The sequence below is a fragment of the Triticum urartu genome, chromosome 6, assembly GCF_003073215.2.
Source record: "Triticum urartu cultivar G1812 chromosome 6, Tu2.1, whole genome shotgun sequence".
NCBI classification, from domain to species: domain Eukaryota; kingdom Viridiplantae; phylum Streptophyta; class Magnoliopsida; order Poales; family Poaceae; genus Triticum; species Triticum urartu.
Genome location: NC_053027.1, coordinates 462418607 through 462435005, shown reverse-complemented (window position 1 = coordinate 462435005; position 16399 = coordinate 462418607). Strand labels below are relative to the sequence as shown.

Below are 16399 nucleotides of genomic sequence, written 5' to 3'. Positions count from 1 at the left end.
GGAGGGGCGAGAGCCCCTCCGAGATTGGATCTATCTCTCTGTTTCTCTCTGGTTCTGCGTTCTGTTCTGACTCTGTTTCACCGTTTCGTATATATGTGAAGATCCGTAACTCCGATTGGCCTGAAACCTTCGCCGTGATTTTTTTCTGAATATTAGCTTTCTTGCGGCAAAAGAAGAGCGACAACCGCCTTACGGTGGGCTCACGAGGGTAGGGGCGCCCCCCTTCCTCGTGACCACCTCGGGCACTGGTTCGCGTTGATTTTCCTTCCGAATTTTCCATATTTTCCAAAAATAGGCTCCGTCCGTTTTTATCCCGTTTGGACTCCGTTTGATATGGATATTCTGCGAAACCAAAAACATGCAACAGACAGGAACTGGCACTGGGCACCGGATCAATATGTTAGTCCCAAAAATAGTATAAAAAGTTGCCAAAAAGTATATGAAAGTTGAATAATGTTGGCATGGAACAATCAAAAATTATAGATACGACGGAGACGTATCAGCGAGCTACGCGGCGGCGGCTGCGAGATCTCGGCCATGGCGGAATAGCTAGCTAGGGTTCGAGCGCGAGAAGGGGAACATGAGGAAAACAGAGAGGGGATCATGGCGCATCCGCTGGCGTCGGCGGCGAGCTTGGGGATGCGTTGACGGTGGCGGATCGACGCCGGCGTTCGGTGAACCGAGGCGGTAGTGACAAGCTCAAAGGCTCGCTGTGGTGCTCCCGGGCTCGTGTTGATCGTTGAGGATATGCAACGTGGCTCGCCGGAGCTTTTAGACAACTTCGGGAGGCGAGGCGACGGTGGTAGACGCGGTTCGGGGAAGAGAGCAGAGGAGGACGGGATAGTCACGGGCCAGGGGAAAGAGAGAGCTGGGTCGAGGGCCCAGTTGGGCCTCAACTTAGTTTTTCAGGGTGGCCGGTGCGGTGCGGGACGTAAAATCCATCGCTGCGCAGATTAGTACCGTATCGGAAGTTTAATTAGGACGTGACCAGTTTATTATATGGACTCTACCTATTGCATCGCCAACACGGGGATAATGCATGGCTGTTAGCTGCGAAAGATATCAAAGAGCACAAATAAAAGAGGCCACTGAGTCCAACCCGTGACCCAGCACCAAAAGGTGCACACGGACGAAAAGATGGCCTCCGAGCCCATCCGTGACCCAGCACCGATAAATGCGCACGGACCAAAACAAATGCAGTGAAAAGATCCCCTATGAAGGCACAGTCGTAAAAAAATAGCGCAATTGCACCCCCGGGGTCTTCTTTCCTCGCACCCAAATCCACGTCCTCACCATGCGCAGAGCATCGGACCCCCTCCCCAGCTCGCCGCTTCCACACCTCAAGGGGAGTGCCTACCCCCGCCGTCATGGCCTTGGCCGCTGTAATAAATAATGACAAAATTTGTATAAAATTTACACATAATTTGCGTCTCTTTATAATATGCGAGAATAAGCACATAAAATTTACATTGATTTTACATATAATAGTGGTATTTTCGCAAATTTTACTAAGTAATAAATTGTTAGCATGATATTACCCTTAAAGAAAAAAGAAAATAAAATTAAAATACGAAGTTATCTGAGGAAGAATGAAAACTCTTTAAGAACAAAGAAAATGAAAAACTAAAACAAATAATGGCAAAATTTGCATACAATTTGCCATGAAATTACGTATTTTTATAATATGCTCTCGTGGTCGCGCCACCCGTCCTGCACAGACTAGCTGCATGTTGCATGCATGTGGTACTCTACGCGTGTGTGCTAAGAGAATTGACTAATCCTAATTGTTTTTTTTTGTTTGTCTAGGGCACATATAAATGGCTCAATCAAGCATAAAGAGAAAAATAATATCTACACAATGTTCACCTAAGATCAATTACATAGGACTTATATGTGCAATCTTATAGCACATCCAGATGTGCTTTAGCAAAACTTTTATTTTTTAGTCAACTCAAGTATAGCTAAAGCATTGCCAAATGTTGTTTTTTGTCCTCCTAGCACTGACTCGACTTTGAATGAACTTGGCGTTGGTGCAACCTTTCTACATTTTTTGGTTTTTGTTACTGCCTTTTAGGGGAGCTACGATTGCTTGTTTTGATGTTTGCTTGTAACCAGGAAACCCCTGTTTCTTGATGTGTGCCTTTTGCAATTGGCAAGTGTGTAGCCGTTTCATTGGCACCTTTGTATTGGCCGGACGTGTGGTCTGGCAGGGCATCGACCGAACGAGTTCGCCTGGCACGAGAAGTTCTTGGAGCGAACGCCCCTCGTATAGGCCTTTTGTTGTGACTAAGAAAAAGAAAAAATAAGGCCCAATTTAATCCGTGACCAAAAAACCCAGATTTGGCTGTGACTAATAAAGTCCTGATTTTGACGTGATGATAAATGAAAATTTTCCATGACAAAAAAATTACTGTAAAACTTACCATGATACATATACAAACCAATTTCCCGTCGGAAAAACATTTGAACAGATTATTGTGGCAATATATATCATTTTTTTGCCTTTTGTCATTTTAATTACAAAATTGATGTGGTAGATGTATATAAAAATTTGCCATGATATTTTAATTAAAATTTCGATGCTCCATATAAGGAATTTGGCATTTATGTCAAATAAGAGTAGTTACGACCAAAGTTGCCGTGGCAGATGTATAATAAATTTTGCCATGGTATTTTAAGGAAAATTTGTCATGCTTTTATATAAGAAATCTGTCATGTATGTGAAATAGCACAAAAAATTGATAAAAAAATTCCATGACAAATGCATGTTCAAATTTGCCATGGTATTTTTATCAAATATACCATGCTTTATAAAAAGAAATTTGTCATGAATGTGAAATAATACAAAAAAATGAAAAAAAAATTGTGATGGCAAATACATGTTCAATTTGCCATGTTATTTTTTTTACCGAAAATGCCATATTTTGCATAATAAAAATTACCGTGTATGTCAAATAGCACACAAAAATGATCAAAAATTTGCCATGGCAAGTGCATATTCAATTTTTCCATGCTATTTTTTTTACCTAATTTGCCATGATTTATAAAAGAAATTTGCCATTAATGTGAAATAATAAATTGCCATGGAAAATGCAAGTTCAATTTTTCCATGGTATTTTTTTACCAAAATTGCCATCTTTTGCGTAATAAAATTTCCATGTATGTGAAAATAACACAAACAAATGATTCAAAATTGCCACGCCAAGAATGCATATTAAAATATTGCCATGATATTTTATCAAAGTTTCCATGCTTTATGAAGAAAATTTGCCAAGAATGTGAAATAATACAAAAACGATACAAAATTGCCATGAAAATGCATGTTCAATTTTGCCATGATGTTTTTACCAAAATCGCCATCTTTTGCGTAATAAAATTGTCGAGTATGTGAAATAACACAAACAATTGATCAAAAATTGCCATGGAAAAATGCATATACAAAATTGCTGTGTTTTTTTTTATCAAATTTGCCATGAAAGAAATTTGCAAAGAATGTGAAGTACTAAAAAATTGATAAAAATTGCCATGAAAAATGCACGCTGAATTTTTCCATGATAGTTTTACCAAAATTGCCATCTTTTGCGTAATAAAATCATCATGTATGTGAAATAACACAAACAAATGATCAGAAAATTGTCATGGAAAAATGAAAGCCAAATTGCCGTGGCACATGGAATAATATTGCCATGGCACGTAAAAAAATATGATAGAATTTTCCATGTTCTATGAATTAAATTTGCCATGATAGTCAAATTGAAATTGCCATGGTAAACTGGAAAATGATGTCGAAAACAGAACTAGCTAGCAAAAAAGCATGAAGCCTGAATTGTTGTACGGGGCATGATGAATTGAAAAAGCCATGGCGAATGCAGTTGGCATGGGTAAAACAATTTCAATATGGCATGGCAAAAAAGGATCTCAAAGTAACCATGGCAATTTTCCTCGAATATACATGGCAAAGGCACAACAAAAGGTTGACACCATAGCAAAAATATATGTTGCATCGGCCGCAGGCGAGCAGGCGGCGCTTGCCTCGGCCCACGACGACACCGCGAGCCGGTTGACGGAGAGAGACAACCCTGGAGCACGGCGGAGGCCTGATTCTTGGTGTCTGGCTAGGAGCTCGCATGACTCTGCTCTGGATCCGTTGTTGTAGCACAACACGCGGGGTTTTGACTGTCGCGATCTGGAATGGGATAGAAGAGAGGGAACGAGAGGAAATTGATAAGATAGAAGGAGTGAGGGCAGCGGGGGGCTTCTTTTTTCGTTCGGGCCAGGCGTGAGATCGAGCGAACGCTTTCAATCGCCGACGTGTCTGTTGATGGGTGTGTTAAGATTTGTGCTTATCATCCAACGGCTGCTGGCACGTTCGGTCTGAATATCAAAATTCCTAACGTTCAGCCCTTATCATTTGTGTTGTATAAAGTTGTTTCTTTTCCTTCTGTATGTTATAATGTTGACTATTAAGAGCTTCATTTAATTTAAAAACGGATGGAGGAAATGAATGGGCATAATTTTTTTTTCCAAAAATTGTTTTCGCGCCAATCCATTGATTGTACTGCAGCTTTGGAAACAAAGCAAACTGGTGTGATTAGGTCTTAGTCGACTGGGATTTAACCAATTCTAAGAGCATCTCTAGCAGACCCCGCAAAATCCCGACCCGCAAAACGCGTTTGCAGTTCGACGCGGATCTCATTTGCGGGTTGAAAACGTGCGCAGCCAAACAGAAACCGTATATGGAACTGTATAATTTGAAAAAAAAATCGCGGGAGAAATTGCAACCGTAGTAGTTCATTACATACTACATATACTACATGATCAATTCATTACAAACACTAGTTCATACTACATACTGTATTCACTACTAGTACTAGAGGGGTGGGGATCTAAGGGCGGCGAGCTCGCGGCCATGGACAACGCAGTGGAGGAGCTCAGTCCTCCTCGTCGGAGCTGCGGAGGTCGATGTACTTCGCCTTCTGCTCCTCACGGATGCGCTGCCACTCGTCGTCCTTCTCCTTGGCGGCAGGTTCGCTGCGACCGCCTGCTGGAGCACGAGGTCATCGAGCTCCTCGTGGTGGCACCGACGCTCCGCCTCCTTGCGCAAGCTGCGTTCGGCAATGGTGGCCACGACGGCGTCGACATCGGCGACGAAGTCCTCGGGCCCGACGACGCGCGGCGCACGATCTCCTCGGGCTCCTGCTTGGCGGCGACGACCTCGACCTCCTTCGACCACTCCCTCTTCACGGGGAGAAGGCTCACGTCGGAAGAGGAAGAGCTCGCGGCGAAAGAGGGCCTCGCGGCGGAGGAGGGCGTACGCCCGTGCCGACGGTCGTATTCCTCCATCTCGCGGACGGGGAAGCTCGGCGGCGGCGAGAGGCCCCTCTTCGTCAACTTCCTCGCGCCGTCTGACCGGACACGCTGCTCGCGCTCGGGGTCACTACCGCCGCCGGATCTGCTCCCAGAGCCGCGGCCGGAGCTCCACATGTGGCCCCACATGGCAGCTGGAGGCGGAAGGGGCTCACCGGCGGCGAGAAATATGAGAAGAGGAGTGGGGAATTGCGGAGAGACGCGGCGGCAGGGGGATAGAGTTTCGACCCGCAAATGCACCGCGAACCCGTAGATATACTGTTGGGGGAGGGCGGTTTGCGGTAAAAAAATTATGGGTCCGGCGAGTATACGGGCTCGATTCTAGCTAGAAAATTGGGCCGAGCCCATATACTCGCTGGAATTTTGTGGGTTTGCCGATTTTGCGGGGTCTGCTAGAGTTGCTCTAACTCAAGTGACATAGCATGTAAGAGAGAAAAAAAATTGAAAAAATATTACACCGATCAATGTAAAACTTATGGATATAATATCAACTGAGACTTAACGAAGTCGACTGAGACTTAGCAAGACTGAAAACAAAATTCTATATCCTACATTTTCTTCCTAGTGTTTCTTGTGTATATATATGTACCTGGCTACAAGTTTCTAAAAAAAGGTACCTGGCTACAAGTTTCTAAAAAAAGGTACCTGGCTACTCCTAATTACTCTTTCCTGTGTAATGTATGTATAGAATGTAATGGAATCTTTGAATCCTTGCGCGAGCGATCACGATATGACCGTCTTGAGCCTGTAGTTCTTGACGATGCCGCTGTACACGACGAAGTTGAGCGTGCACATTGCAGCCATGGCCCAGAAGAAGTAGTCGAGGTGGCCCTTGTTGAGGTCGTCGGAGATCCACCCGGGGCTGTCTCCCGTCGCCGTGAAGGCCTCCACGATCGCATAGATGAAGGAGCTCATGTAGCTCCCCAGCGCGATGGTGAGCAGAGCGAGCGACGTGCACATGCTTTTCATGGTGTCCGGCGCCTCGCCGAAGAAGAACTCCAGCTGCGCGATGTAGCAGAACACCTCTCCGCCAGCCAGGAAGAAGTACTGCGGCAGCTGCCACGCGATGCTGATCTCCTCCCCACGCGCCGCGCTGTCGAGCCGCTTCATTTCCACGAGCGCCGCCACCGCCATGGTGAGAGCCATGAGGAGCCTCCCCGCGCCCATCCGCTGCAGCTGTGACGGCTCGCCGTCGCCGCTCGAGGAGAAGCTCCTCAACGCTGGCACGATCACCTTGTTGTAGAGGAGCACCCATGTCAGGACGCATATCACCTCGAACGAGACCAGCGACGCCGCGGGCACCGGCACCGACAGGATGGTCATTTCCATGGCACTGCCCTGCTGCACGAACGTGGTGTTCATCTGCGAGTAGGCCGATGACACGATGACGCTGGTGATCCAGACGGGCAGCAGCCGCAGAAGGATCTTGAGCTCCTCCACCTGAGTCACGGTGCAGAGCTTCCACGAGGTCGCCGCCTCCGGCCTCTCCTCCATGTCCGACTCCGTGACGATGGCCGCCTTGTCGAGGAACTTGAAGTCGCTGGTGTGCGCGATCTTAGGCTGGGGTGAGTCGATCTTGTCACTGACCTCGTAGAGGTGTTCGGCTTCGGCGGGCACCTTGATGCTGATTTTCTTGCACGCGGCGGCCACGACCTGGCAGAGGCTCTTGAGCGGCGTGCCTGCGGGCATGCGGCGCTTGTACATGGGCGTGGCGAGCACGAAGGCGGCGAAGGCGAGCGCGATGCAGGCGGTGGCGATGCCGAAGCCGAGGCCCCAGCTGATGTTCTGCTGGATCCAGACGAGAAACACACCGGAGATGATGGGGCCGAAGCTCACGCAGAGGTAGAACCAGCTGAAGAAGGACGCCTTGCCCTCCCGGTCCGCCGCGCTGTCGTCGTCGAACTGCTCCGCTCCGAACGGCAGCAGCGACGAGCGCACCCCGCCGCACCCGATCGCCACGAGGTACAGCCCCACGAAAGCCACGGTCTGCGAGCTCAGCCCCCACGTGCCGGCGGTGCCGGCGCACGACGCGCCCGCCGCGCACAGCGCCGCCGTGGTGGTGGGCACGAAGGCGGAGAAGGTGACGAGCATCATGCCGAGAAGGTAGACGACGAGGGAGACGAGGATGGTGTTGTAGTTGCCCCAGAAGGAGTCGGCGATGATGGCGCCGAAGACGGGGGTGAGGTAGCTGGTGCCAAACCAGGTGGCGACGTTGGAGGCGCTGGCGAGGTTGCTGCCGTGGAGGACGGTCTCCAGGTACACCACCAGGTTGGTGGAGATGCCATTGAACGCCGTGCTCTCTAGACATTCGAACACTGCACCATTCAATTGCGAAAAGTTCAGTTAAACCACCAGCCTCTTCGAGCTACAATAAGAAGACAATAAGAAGAACATTGAGCTTTGCTTACATAGAATAACTGCTGGTGCCTTGCTGCCGCCCCGCTTCTTGTGCTTCAGGAGCGGCACCTGCAGGCTATCATCCTCCTGAACCTTTGGGCCGTGACTCTGCAGGAGCGGCGCGCGTTCGCCTCTCTCCAAGACGTCCATGACGCGGACGAGGTGATGGATTTGTTGGAAGCGGAAGTGGTCTGTGAAGGAATCACCTAGCTATCCTCTCTGAACTTTTTCTTTGCTCGCCACAGGCTTTGGCTGCTGCTGCTGTGTTGTGCTGCCGCGGAGGTTTATATAGCAGGTTCAACTTGGACGGGATCCATCCATTGGCTGGCTAACATTCAAATCTCACCAACACGTGCGTGCGCAGCCTGCCTATGCATACTAGTCCACGACTCTGCAAGGCCGGAAATTTCGACGCAGCAGGAGGTGGCCAGAGTGCATGCAGCCACTCATTCGCCGGTCTCCGGTCTCCAGAGTGCATGCCATGTCGGATCATTGCGCCTACTAGATTAGATTACTGTATTTATCTACACACGTGGTAGCTTGCTTTGCTTGGCGCCGGAAAGGAGACTGAACTGCCCAGCCAACTTGCGTTGGAAAAGAGTTCATGTCATCGTCAAAGTTGTTCTTTCTGAACTGCTCAGCCAACTTGGCGTTGTCCACTGTAGTATCAACTTGGTGCGGTAGGTGCCAAGAGGAGCAGAGGCTTCAGTTTCAAAGGTGTTCTTTCCTTATCTAGCAGGCTGCAATTGGATACTATACACGACTTTTCCTTATCCATATTGATACTACAGTGGTAAGTAAACAAACAATGTCAGTCAATTTGAACAGTTCTTGCCTCATTGTCCGTGCACAGTCGTTGCTGAACAGCGATCCCAGCTCTCAAGTCATATCTGCTCAACTGAGTTACCTCTTCTTCACTCAAGCATTCTCCACAAAACCACGAGGGGGTTCAAAAGAAGCTGACTCAGTTTAGTCTCTAGTGTAGTTCTTACTCTTCTCTGAATTAATTGGAAAAGAAACCAAGGCTGCTGCTTTTCCTCAAAAAGATTTCTTATTCTCCCTTTTATCATATCGTGCCAAGTGCAATGTTCCTCGCATATAACGTGTAGTATTCATTCTGAATCTGTTGGATCTGATGGTGAGCCTGCTCATCAGAGTTTGTTCTTCTTACCTCTTCTGAATCTGATGATTTGACTTCATCTCTGCATCTACCATTGTACAAGTACAAAACTAAACAAGCACTGCCATCTGAGGCTAGCACGCATGGTTGCATAGTTGGGATTACTAGACGCTTACGCGTCATTTCTAAAGATGGCCATGGAATTTGTAATTCATCCAACAGTTTCAACGCCCTTATAAAATGTTAGCACCCAGGTAGTATATCACACGATCTATTGCACTTGCTCACGAATTCGAGTATCTGATAGCGATTACAAGGAGTGGTACACAAGGGGGTCGGGAGAGGAACAGGAAGCCGCCGCCGCCGGGTGCCGTGATCCACTGGATGGTTTGGCCTTCTGCGCGTGTGCCTTTAAGTAGTTGGTGCCTCCACTCGGTCACACCCACTCTGGGCCTTGGTTCCGCGGGTTGGGCTTCCTTCGTCTTGCGGGCCAGCCCACGCCGAGGCCGTATACTTGACGATGGGAGGACAAGGAGTGGTACTGGGCCTGACATCCCCTCCTTCTTGAGAAGAGGCTTGACCCCAAGCCTCAGCCGCTGGAAAACGAGCTTGCAGCTCTTTCTTGTCTTCCCAGGTGTCGTCGATCTTGGTTTGATCCGACTAGCGCACCAGAACCTGTTCCACCATGGCTCCTTGCTTGCGCTTCTAGCGAGTGTCGAGGATGGCTCGAGGTACCGCTGGTACATCAGAGAGTACAGGAAGTACTGGTTCGACCGGCGTACCTGGGAGCACCGCGCGACGCAGCATGGAAACATGAAAGACCGGGTGGATCGTGGCTTGCGGGGGCAGTTCCAGCTTATACGCCACCTCGTTGATCTTGCTGATGACAGGAAAACGACCGTAGAACCGGAACGAAAGCTTGTGATTAGCCCGTTTTGCCACTGACGTCTGGACATAAGGTTGTAGTTTCAGAAACACCATGTCCCCCACTTCCAATCTGCGCTCAGAACGCTTACGGTTAGTCTGTTGCTTCATGCGGAGCCGAGCACGCTGCAAGTGCTGTTGCAGCAGGTCCTGAATGACAGCGCGTTCGTCCAACCAGGACTGAAGTGACGGTACCGAGCACACTGTAGTTGTAGTAATTCCCCAATGTCAGGGTTCATGCCCAAACATGGCCTTAAAGGGAGTCATGCCAATGGAAGAATGGGGTGAAGAATTGTACCAGAATTGAGCAAGAGGAAGCCAATGACTCCATCGCTTGGGACAAGCGTGATTGAAGCAACGGAGAAAGGTTTCGAGGCATTGGTTCACTAGCTCTGACTGCCCGTATGTTTGAGGGTGGTTGGCAGTGCTCAAACGAAGTTCAGTGCCGGCGTAACGAAAGAGTTCTTGCCAGAAGTGACTCATGAAAACCGGATCCCGATCAGAGACAATGGCCTAAGGAAACCCATGAATTGGATAGATGCGCTACATGAACAGTTGAGCCACTCGAGAAGTGGTGTATGGGTGGGTAAGAGGCAGAAAATGAGCGAACTTGGTCATCCGGTCGACCAAAACCCAGATGCAGTTGTGCTGACCTGATTGTGGCAATCCATTGATGAAATCCATTGTTGTCATATCCCATGAAGCCTGTGGAACAGGAAGAGGTTGCAGCAGACCTGGTGATGCCACTCTCTCTGTTTTGGCTTGTTGGCATATCTGGCAACACTTGACATACTGCTCAATGTGGGTCTTCATCTTGGGCCAAGCAAATAACCTGCAGATAGCCTTGTAAGTCACCGGGAATCCAGAGTGTCCTCCGATGGGGCTGTCATGGAAAGCTGCCATAATTTTCTGCTGTAGCTCGGTGCTGCCTCTCAGCCATATGCGTTCTCTGAAACGGATGATGCCCTGTGCCAGGGTGAAGCGCTTCTTGGGGTCAGGTCTGATTGCCAGCTGTTCCAACAGCTTCTGAGTGTGCGGATTGTAGTTGTAGCTTGCGAGCACGTCCTCCATCCATGCTGGCTGACAAGTGGAGATCCCAAACAATGTTTCTGTTTTGGGCAGCCGAGAAAGAGCATCAGCTGCCCCGTTCTCCGATCCTTTGTTGTAGACGATGCGGTACTGCAACCCGAGGAGTTTAGTAAAGGCTCGCTGCTGCCATGGGGTGACTAGCCGTTGTTCTTGTAAGTGCACCAAGCTGCGTTGATCAGTCTTGATCACAAATTCTGCCGACTGCAAATAAGGACGCCACTGATCTACTGCCGCGATGATTGCGAGGTACTCCTTCTCATATGTGGACAGTCCGCGGTATTTCTGACAAAGCGATTTGCTCATGAAAGCAATTGGGTGTCTCTCTTGCTGTAAAATTGCCCCGATGCCCACGTCACAAGCATCCGTCTCGATAGTGAATGGCTTCTGGAAATTAGGTAGTGCGAGCACCGGAGCCGAGATTAAACCCTGCTTGAGCACCTGAAAGCTCTGCTCAGTGTTATCCGTCCAGACAAACGGAGAGCCTTTCTTCAATAGATTGAACAAAGGTCTAGCTAGCACCCCAAACTGTCGCATGAATCACCGGTAGTAACCAGCCAAACCCAAGAACTGACGGACTTCCTTGACATTTGTTGGCGTTGGCCAGTCACGAACAGCCTGGATCTTGGTAGGATCTGTGGCAACCCCCTCCGCGCTGATGACGTGCCCCAGGTACGATATGCGCTGCTGACCAAAGGCACATTTGCTCATCTTCACTTTCCATTGGTCACGCCGGAGCAGACTGAACACCTGCTGCAGATGCTGAACATGATCTTGTAGGGTCTTGCTGAAGACAAGGATGTCATCGAAAAACGCCAGCACACACTCTCTGATAAGAGGGTGTAAGGTTTCTGTCATACCCCCATTAAAGGTGCCCGGAGCTCCAGCCAACCCGAACGAGACCACCAAGAACTCGAAATGACCTGTATGGGTTTGAAAGGCCGTCTTGTACTCCTCCCCCTCTGCCAGGCGAATCTGGTGGTAGTCTGCACGTAAATCCAGTTTTGAGAACCATCGAGCACCATGCAGCTCGTCCAATAGCTCCTCGATCACCGGCACCGGGTACTTGCCCACCACTGTCATAGCGTTCAAGTGGCGGTAATCGATGCAAAGTCGCCGTGTTCCATCCTTCTTCTTGACCAGAATCACCGGTGACGAGAAGGGACTTTGACTCTTCTGAATGACGCCTTGATCCAACAGCCCTTTAACTTGCTTCTCAATCTCTGACTTGTGCTCTGGTTTGTAACGGTAAGGCCTCAGATTCACCGGTTGCGCTCCTGGCATGAGTGGAATGAAGTGATCGCACGCACACCTTGGCGGTAAACCTTTGGGTTCCTCAAAGATGTCCTTGAATTGATCAATCACCGCCTGGATGTTGCCTGGGGTTGGGGTGAAGATCTCATCCGACTCGTAAACCTAGTACAGCTGCACGACATGTGCCACCTCTCCCTGACGTTGCATGCATTGCAGTTGCAGACTGTTGATCTCCGTGCAGCTCGTAACCCCCTCAATCTGGCCCTGAAGGTGCATTGTCCCTGTCGGAGTGGTGATCCAGAGCTGCTTGTCGCGCCAATCCACATTCATGGGGTTGTGCTCTTCGAGCCAGTCCATGCCCAAAATGGCATCATAAACCCCCAACGGAAGGATTTTCATGTCCGTGCTGAACTCCTGCTCCTGAATGGACCAGCAACACTTGGGTATGTGAGACACACAGCAGAGCTCCCCCCCCACCCCCCCCCCCCCCCCATCAGCCACCTTGACTCGACAAGGACGGTTGAGCTGTACAACTCCTGACAGCGAGGCAGCCAATTGCGCGTCAATGAAGGAGATTGAACTGCCGAAATCCACCAAGAGGAGAATAGCGCGGCCTTGGAGCCACGCTTGGAGTTTAACGGCTTTTGGAGGAGTGCCACCCGTGAGAGCTTGCCGTGAAATTGCCATCACCGTCTCGGTTGGGGCGTTTGGAAGCTCCTCGCTCCCTTCCATGCCCAAGAGCTCCAGCAGCTCTTCGACGACATGAAGCTGCACGCTCGTGGGGCAAGTGTGGTCCTGTCCCCATCGCTCGCCACACTTGAAAGAAAGGCCACGTGCTCGCCGGTACTCGCGCAATGCCTTGATCTTGGAGTTGTCGCTGCGGTTGGTGTCGTTGGTCCTGCGCTCGGACGTAGCCGGTGTCGTAGGAGGCCGCCCTTGTGGAGGAGGGGGCGGGAGCGGCATGGGCATGCCCACGTGCGCCCGCGTCGCCAGGTCCGCCGCCCGAGCCGTGGTGGGTTGACGAGGCCGCTCCCAGGTGCCGCCGTTTGCCACTTCCTCTTGCAGTAGTGCTAGTGCACACGCCGTGTCCAGATCAGGCGGTCGTTGCACCAGCACAATCGCTAGTATGTCCGCCCGAAGTCCCTCCACAAAACGAGTGAGGTAATAATAAGGATGAATTGAGTCTGAGTAAGCAGACAAATGACTGATAATTTGCTCAAATCGTTCGATGTAATCTGCCACAGTTGTTGTTTGTGCAAGCGTGTAAAATTGGCGGCTGAGGAGTTGATGGCGATCTCGGCCAAAACGGGTGCACAACAAGGAAGAGAACGATTCCCAGTCGAATTCAGAGAGTTTCTTCTGAATCGACTGCAGCCACACTGCGGCCGTGCCCGAGAAGTTGAGCGTGGCCATGGGAACCCAGAATTTCTCCTGAATCGCGAACATGTGAAAGTACTGCTCGCACAACGTCTTCCAGAGACGTGGGTTCTCGCTAAAAAATTGGGGAAACACAATGGATGGGTGCGTCTCGCCGATCCCCGCGAGCAACTGGCTTGCATGTGCATAAGGAGAGGGCAGAGGTGCGGGAGACAGGGGAGCGAACTGACCGTTTGCCGGGGTGGACACCGACGCGAACGTCGGTGCCAGACCCCGCGGTAGGATGTCGATGTCGTGGCCGATCGGCCCTGATGCGACGCCGCCCTCCGGACCCTTGTTGTTGTCCGTCGGGTCGCGCAGGGGAACGAGTGTCGGAGCGGCCTTGGGCGCGGGCGCCTGCTCCTCCTCTGCCGCGGGTCACCCCTGTTGGAGTTCAGCGACTGCGGTGGAGAGCCGGTCGACGCGCCGTTCCAGCTCCGGGCGCCAGGCGACCAGATCCTTCAATTTGGCCGCCGTCAACAGATATCCGCGTGGATTCCGTCCAGCGAGGAAGTCAGCTTGTTGAAATATTCCTTGAAGGAGGGATCCATGGCGCTGATTCGATCTCTGATCGATTTTTGCCGCCGTGTCTCGATGAGGTGCGCCAGCCCCAAATCCAAGGCTCTGAATACCATATGTTAGCACCCAGGTAGTATATCACACGATCTATTGCACTTGCTCACGAATTCGAGTATCTGATAGTGATTACAAGAAGTGGTACACAAGGGGATCGGGAGAGGAACAGGAAGCCGCCGCCGCCGGGTGCCGTGATCCACTGGATGGTTTGGCCTTCTGCACGTGTGCCTTTAAGTAGTTGGTGCCTCCGCTCGGTCACACCCACTCTGGGCCTTGGTTCCGCGGGTTGGGCTTCCTCCGTCTTGCGGGCCGGCCCACGCCCGAGGCCGTATACTTGACGCTGGGAGGACAAGGAGTGGTACTGGGCCTGACATAAAAGGTACACCTATGCCCCCATTCGCGTCAAGTTAATCGTGAGGACGATCACAAAAGTAGGTAAGAACAACAAAGCTTGGACGCCTCATGTTTATTGACAGTTTCTTGCCCCCTTCCATCACAATCACAACTGAGCTTCCAGATTCTGCGCGGCCATCAGCAACTCAGTTATAAGTAAAAGGAAATTTTCTTTTGAGTTTGTAGCTTCCTTGAAGCAGTCAAGGCTAACGAGAGAATTGATCTGCAGACGGGAATGAAACTAACCCTAAACAGAGAGTTTAACCGACGTAATTAACTGGGGGTCCCACTAGTCAGCGCCTCAGTGGCTAGTTAACGGAGTCATTAGCGACTAATTAAACAGGGACGCGTCAGCCGGCCGGCGACCATCCCACGCCGCGGAGTACCATGGAGAGTGCTACGAAGCGCTAGAAGGCTGGCTAAGGGGCTCATAGGCCTCCTGGGCGCTTCAAGAGCTCGGCTTCGCACTCGGTTTGATCAGCAGGGATGACTAGCAATGGCGAGCTAAGCCGCGGCGGCAGCGAGATCTCGGCCATGGCGGAATAGCTAGCTAGGGCACGAGCGCGAGAAGGGGAACAGGAGGAAAACGAGGAGGGGCTCACGGCGCATCCGATGGAGTCGTCGGCGAGCTCGGGGGAGCGTTGACGGTGGCGAATCGACGCCGGCGATCGGCGAACAGAGGCGGCGGTGACGAGCTCAAAGGCTCGCTGTGATGCTCCCGGGCTCGTGTTCATCGGCGAGGAGATGCAGCATGGCTCGGCGGAGCTTTTAGACAACTTCCGGAGGCGAGGCGACGGCGGTGAGCGCGGTGGTTCACGGCGGCGTGCTGCGGGTGCGTTCGGGGAAGAGAGCAGAGGAGGACGGGATAGTCACGGGCCAGGGGAACGGGCCCAGTTGGGCCTCAACCGAGTTTTTCAGGGTGGCCGGTGCGGGACGTAAAATCCATCGCTGCGCAGATTAGTACCGTACGGGAAGTTTAATTAGGATGTGACCAGTTTATTGGATGGACTTTACCTGTTGCATCACCAACATGGGAATAATGCACGGCTGTTAACTGCGAAAGATGTCAAAGAGCATAAATAAAAGAGGCCACTGAGCCCAACTCGTGATCCAGCACTAAAAGGTGCACACGGACGTAAAGATGGCCTCCGAGCCCATCCGTGACCCAACACCGATAAGTGCACACGGATCAAAACAGATGCAGTGAAAAGATCCCTTATGAGGGCACGGTCGTAAAATAAATAACGCAATTGCACCCCGGGTTGGCACGTTACATTAGCACTGGGCTTTTTGTTCAAATTCCTTTTTTAAATAGCGACTATTAGAGGCCGTCGGCCGACCCAAATTTGGATGGCCGCCGCCCATCCACCCCATTTATTCGTATGTGCCCGTCGGATTTGGTTCTCCCCCTGTGTTGTTTTCTTCCCTCGCACCCAAATTTACATGCTCACCACGCGCATAGCAGCGGACCCCCTCCCTAGCTCGCCGCTTCCACACCTCAAAGGGAGTGCCTGCCCCCGCCGTCATGGCCGTGGCCGCCGTAATAAATAATGACAAAATTTGTAAAAAAAATTACACATAATTTGCGTCTCTTTATAATATGCGAGAATAAGCACATCAAATTTACATGGATTTTACACATAATAGTGGTATTTTCGCAAAAAAAAGTTCACTAAAAAGTAATAAATTGTTGGCATTCATATTACCCTTAAATAAGAAAGAAAATAAAATTAAAATACGAAGTTATGTGATGAAGAATGAAAACTCTTTAAGAACAAAGAAAATGAAAAACTAAAACAAATAATGACAAAATTTGCATACAATTTGCCAAGAAATTACGTATTTTTATAATATGCTCTCGTGGTC

The 16399-nt window shown here is 50.3% G+C and overlaps 2 protein-coding genes across 2 annotated transcripts; both read right to left on the bottom strand.

Annotated features, from left to right (window-relative positions):
* Positions 1 to 5849: 5849 nt before the first annotated feature.
* Positions 5850 to 11445, bottom strand: LOC125514215 (protein NRT1/ PTR FAMILY 8.3-like). Its single transcript, XM_048679504.1, has 2 exons — positions 7776 to 11445; positions 5850 to 7682 (listed from the first exon to the last, which is right to left on the bottom strand). The coding sequence occupies exons 1-2, from the start codon at positions 7912 to 7914 to the stop codon at positions 6091 to 6093; spliced, it is 1731 nt and encodes a 576-aa protein (XP_048535461.1). The 5' UTR covers positions 7915 to 11445; the 3' UTR covers positions 5850 to 6090.
* On the bottom strand, positions 9126 to 15465 carry LOC125514216. The gene is made up of 2 exons (XM_048679505.1): positions 15136 to 15465; positions 9126 to 14660 (listed from the first exon to the last, which is right to left on the bottom strand). Exon 2 carries the CDS (start codon positions 13592 to 13594, stop codon positions 12311 to 12313), a length of 1284 nt encoding a protein of 427 aa, XP_048535462.1. The 5' UTR covers positions 13595 to 14660; positions 15136 to 15465; the 3' UTR covers positions 9126 to 12310.
* Between the last annotated feature and the right edge of the window lie 934 nt (positions 15466 to 16399).

Coding starts and splice junctions, on each gene's coding strand:
- LOC125514215 (XM_048679504.1), bottom strand. CDS start 7,914: ATGGACGTCTTGGAGAGAGGCGAACGCGCGCCGCTCCTGCAGAGTCAC. Junction 7,683..7,775: donor GGCACCAGCAGTTATTCTAT/GTAAGCAAAGCT, acceptor TGAATGGTGCAG/TGTTCGAATGTCTAGAGAGC.
- LOC125514216 (XM_048679505.1), bottom strand. CDS start 13,594: ATGTTCGCGATTCAGGAGAAATTCTGGGTTCCCATGGCCACGCTCAAC.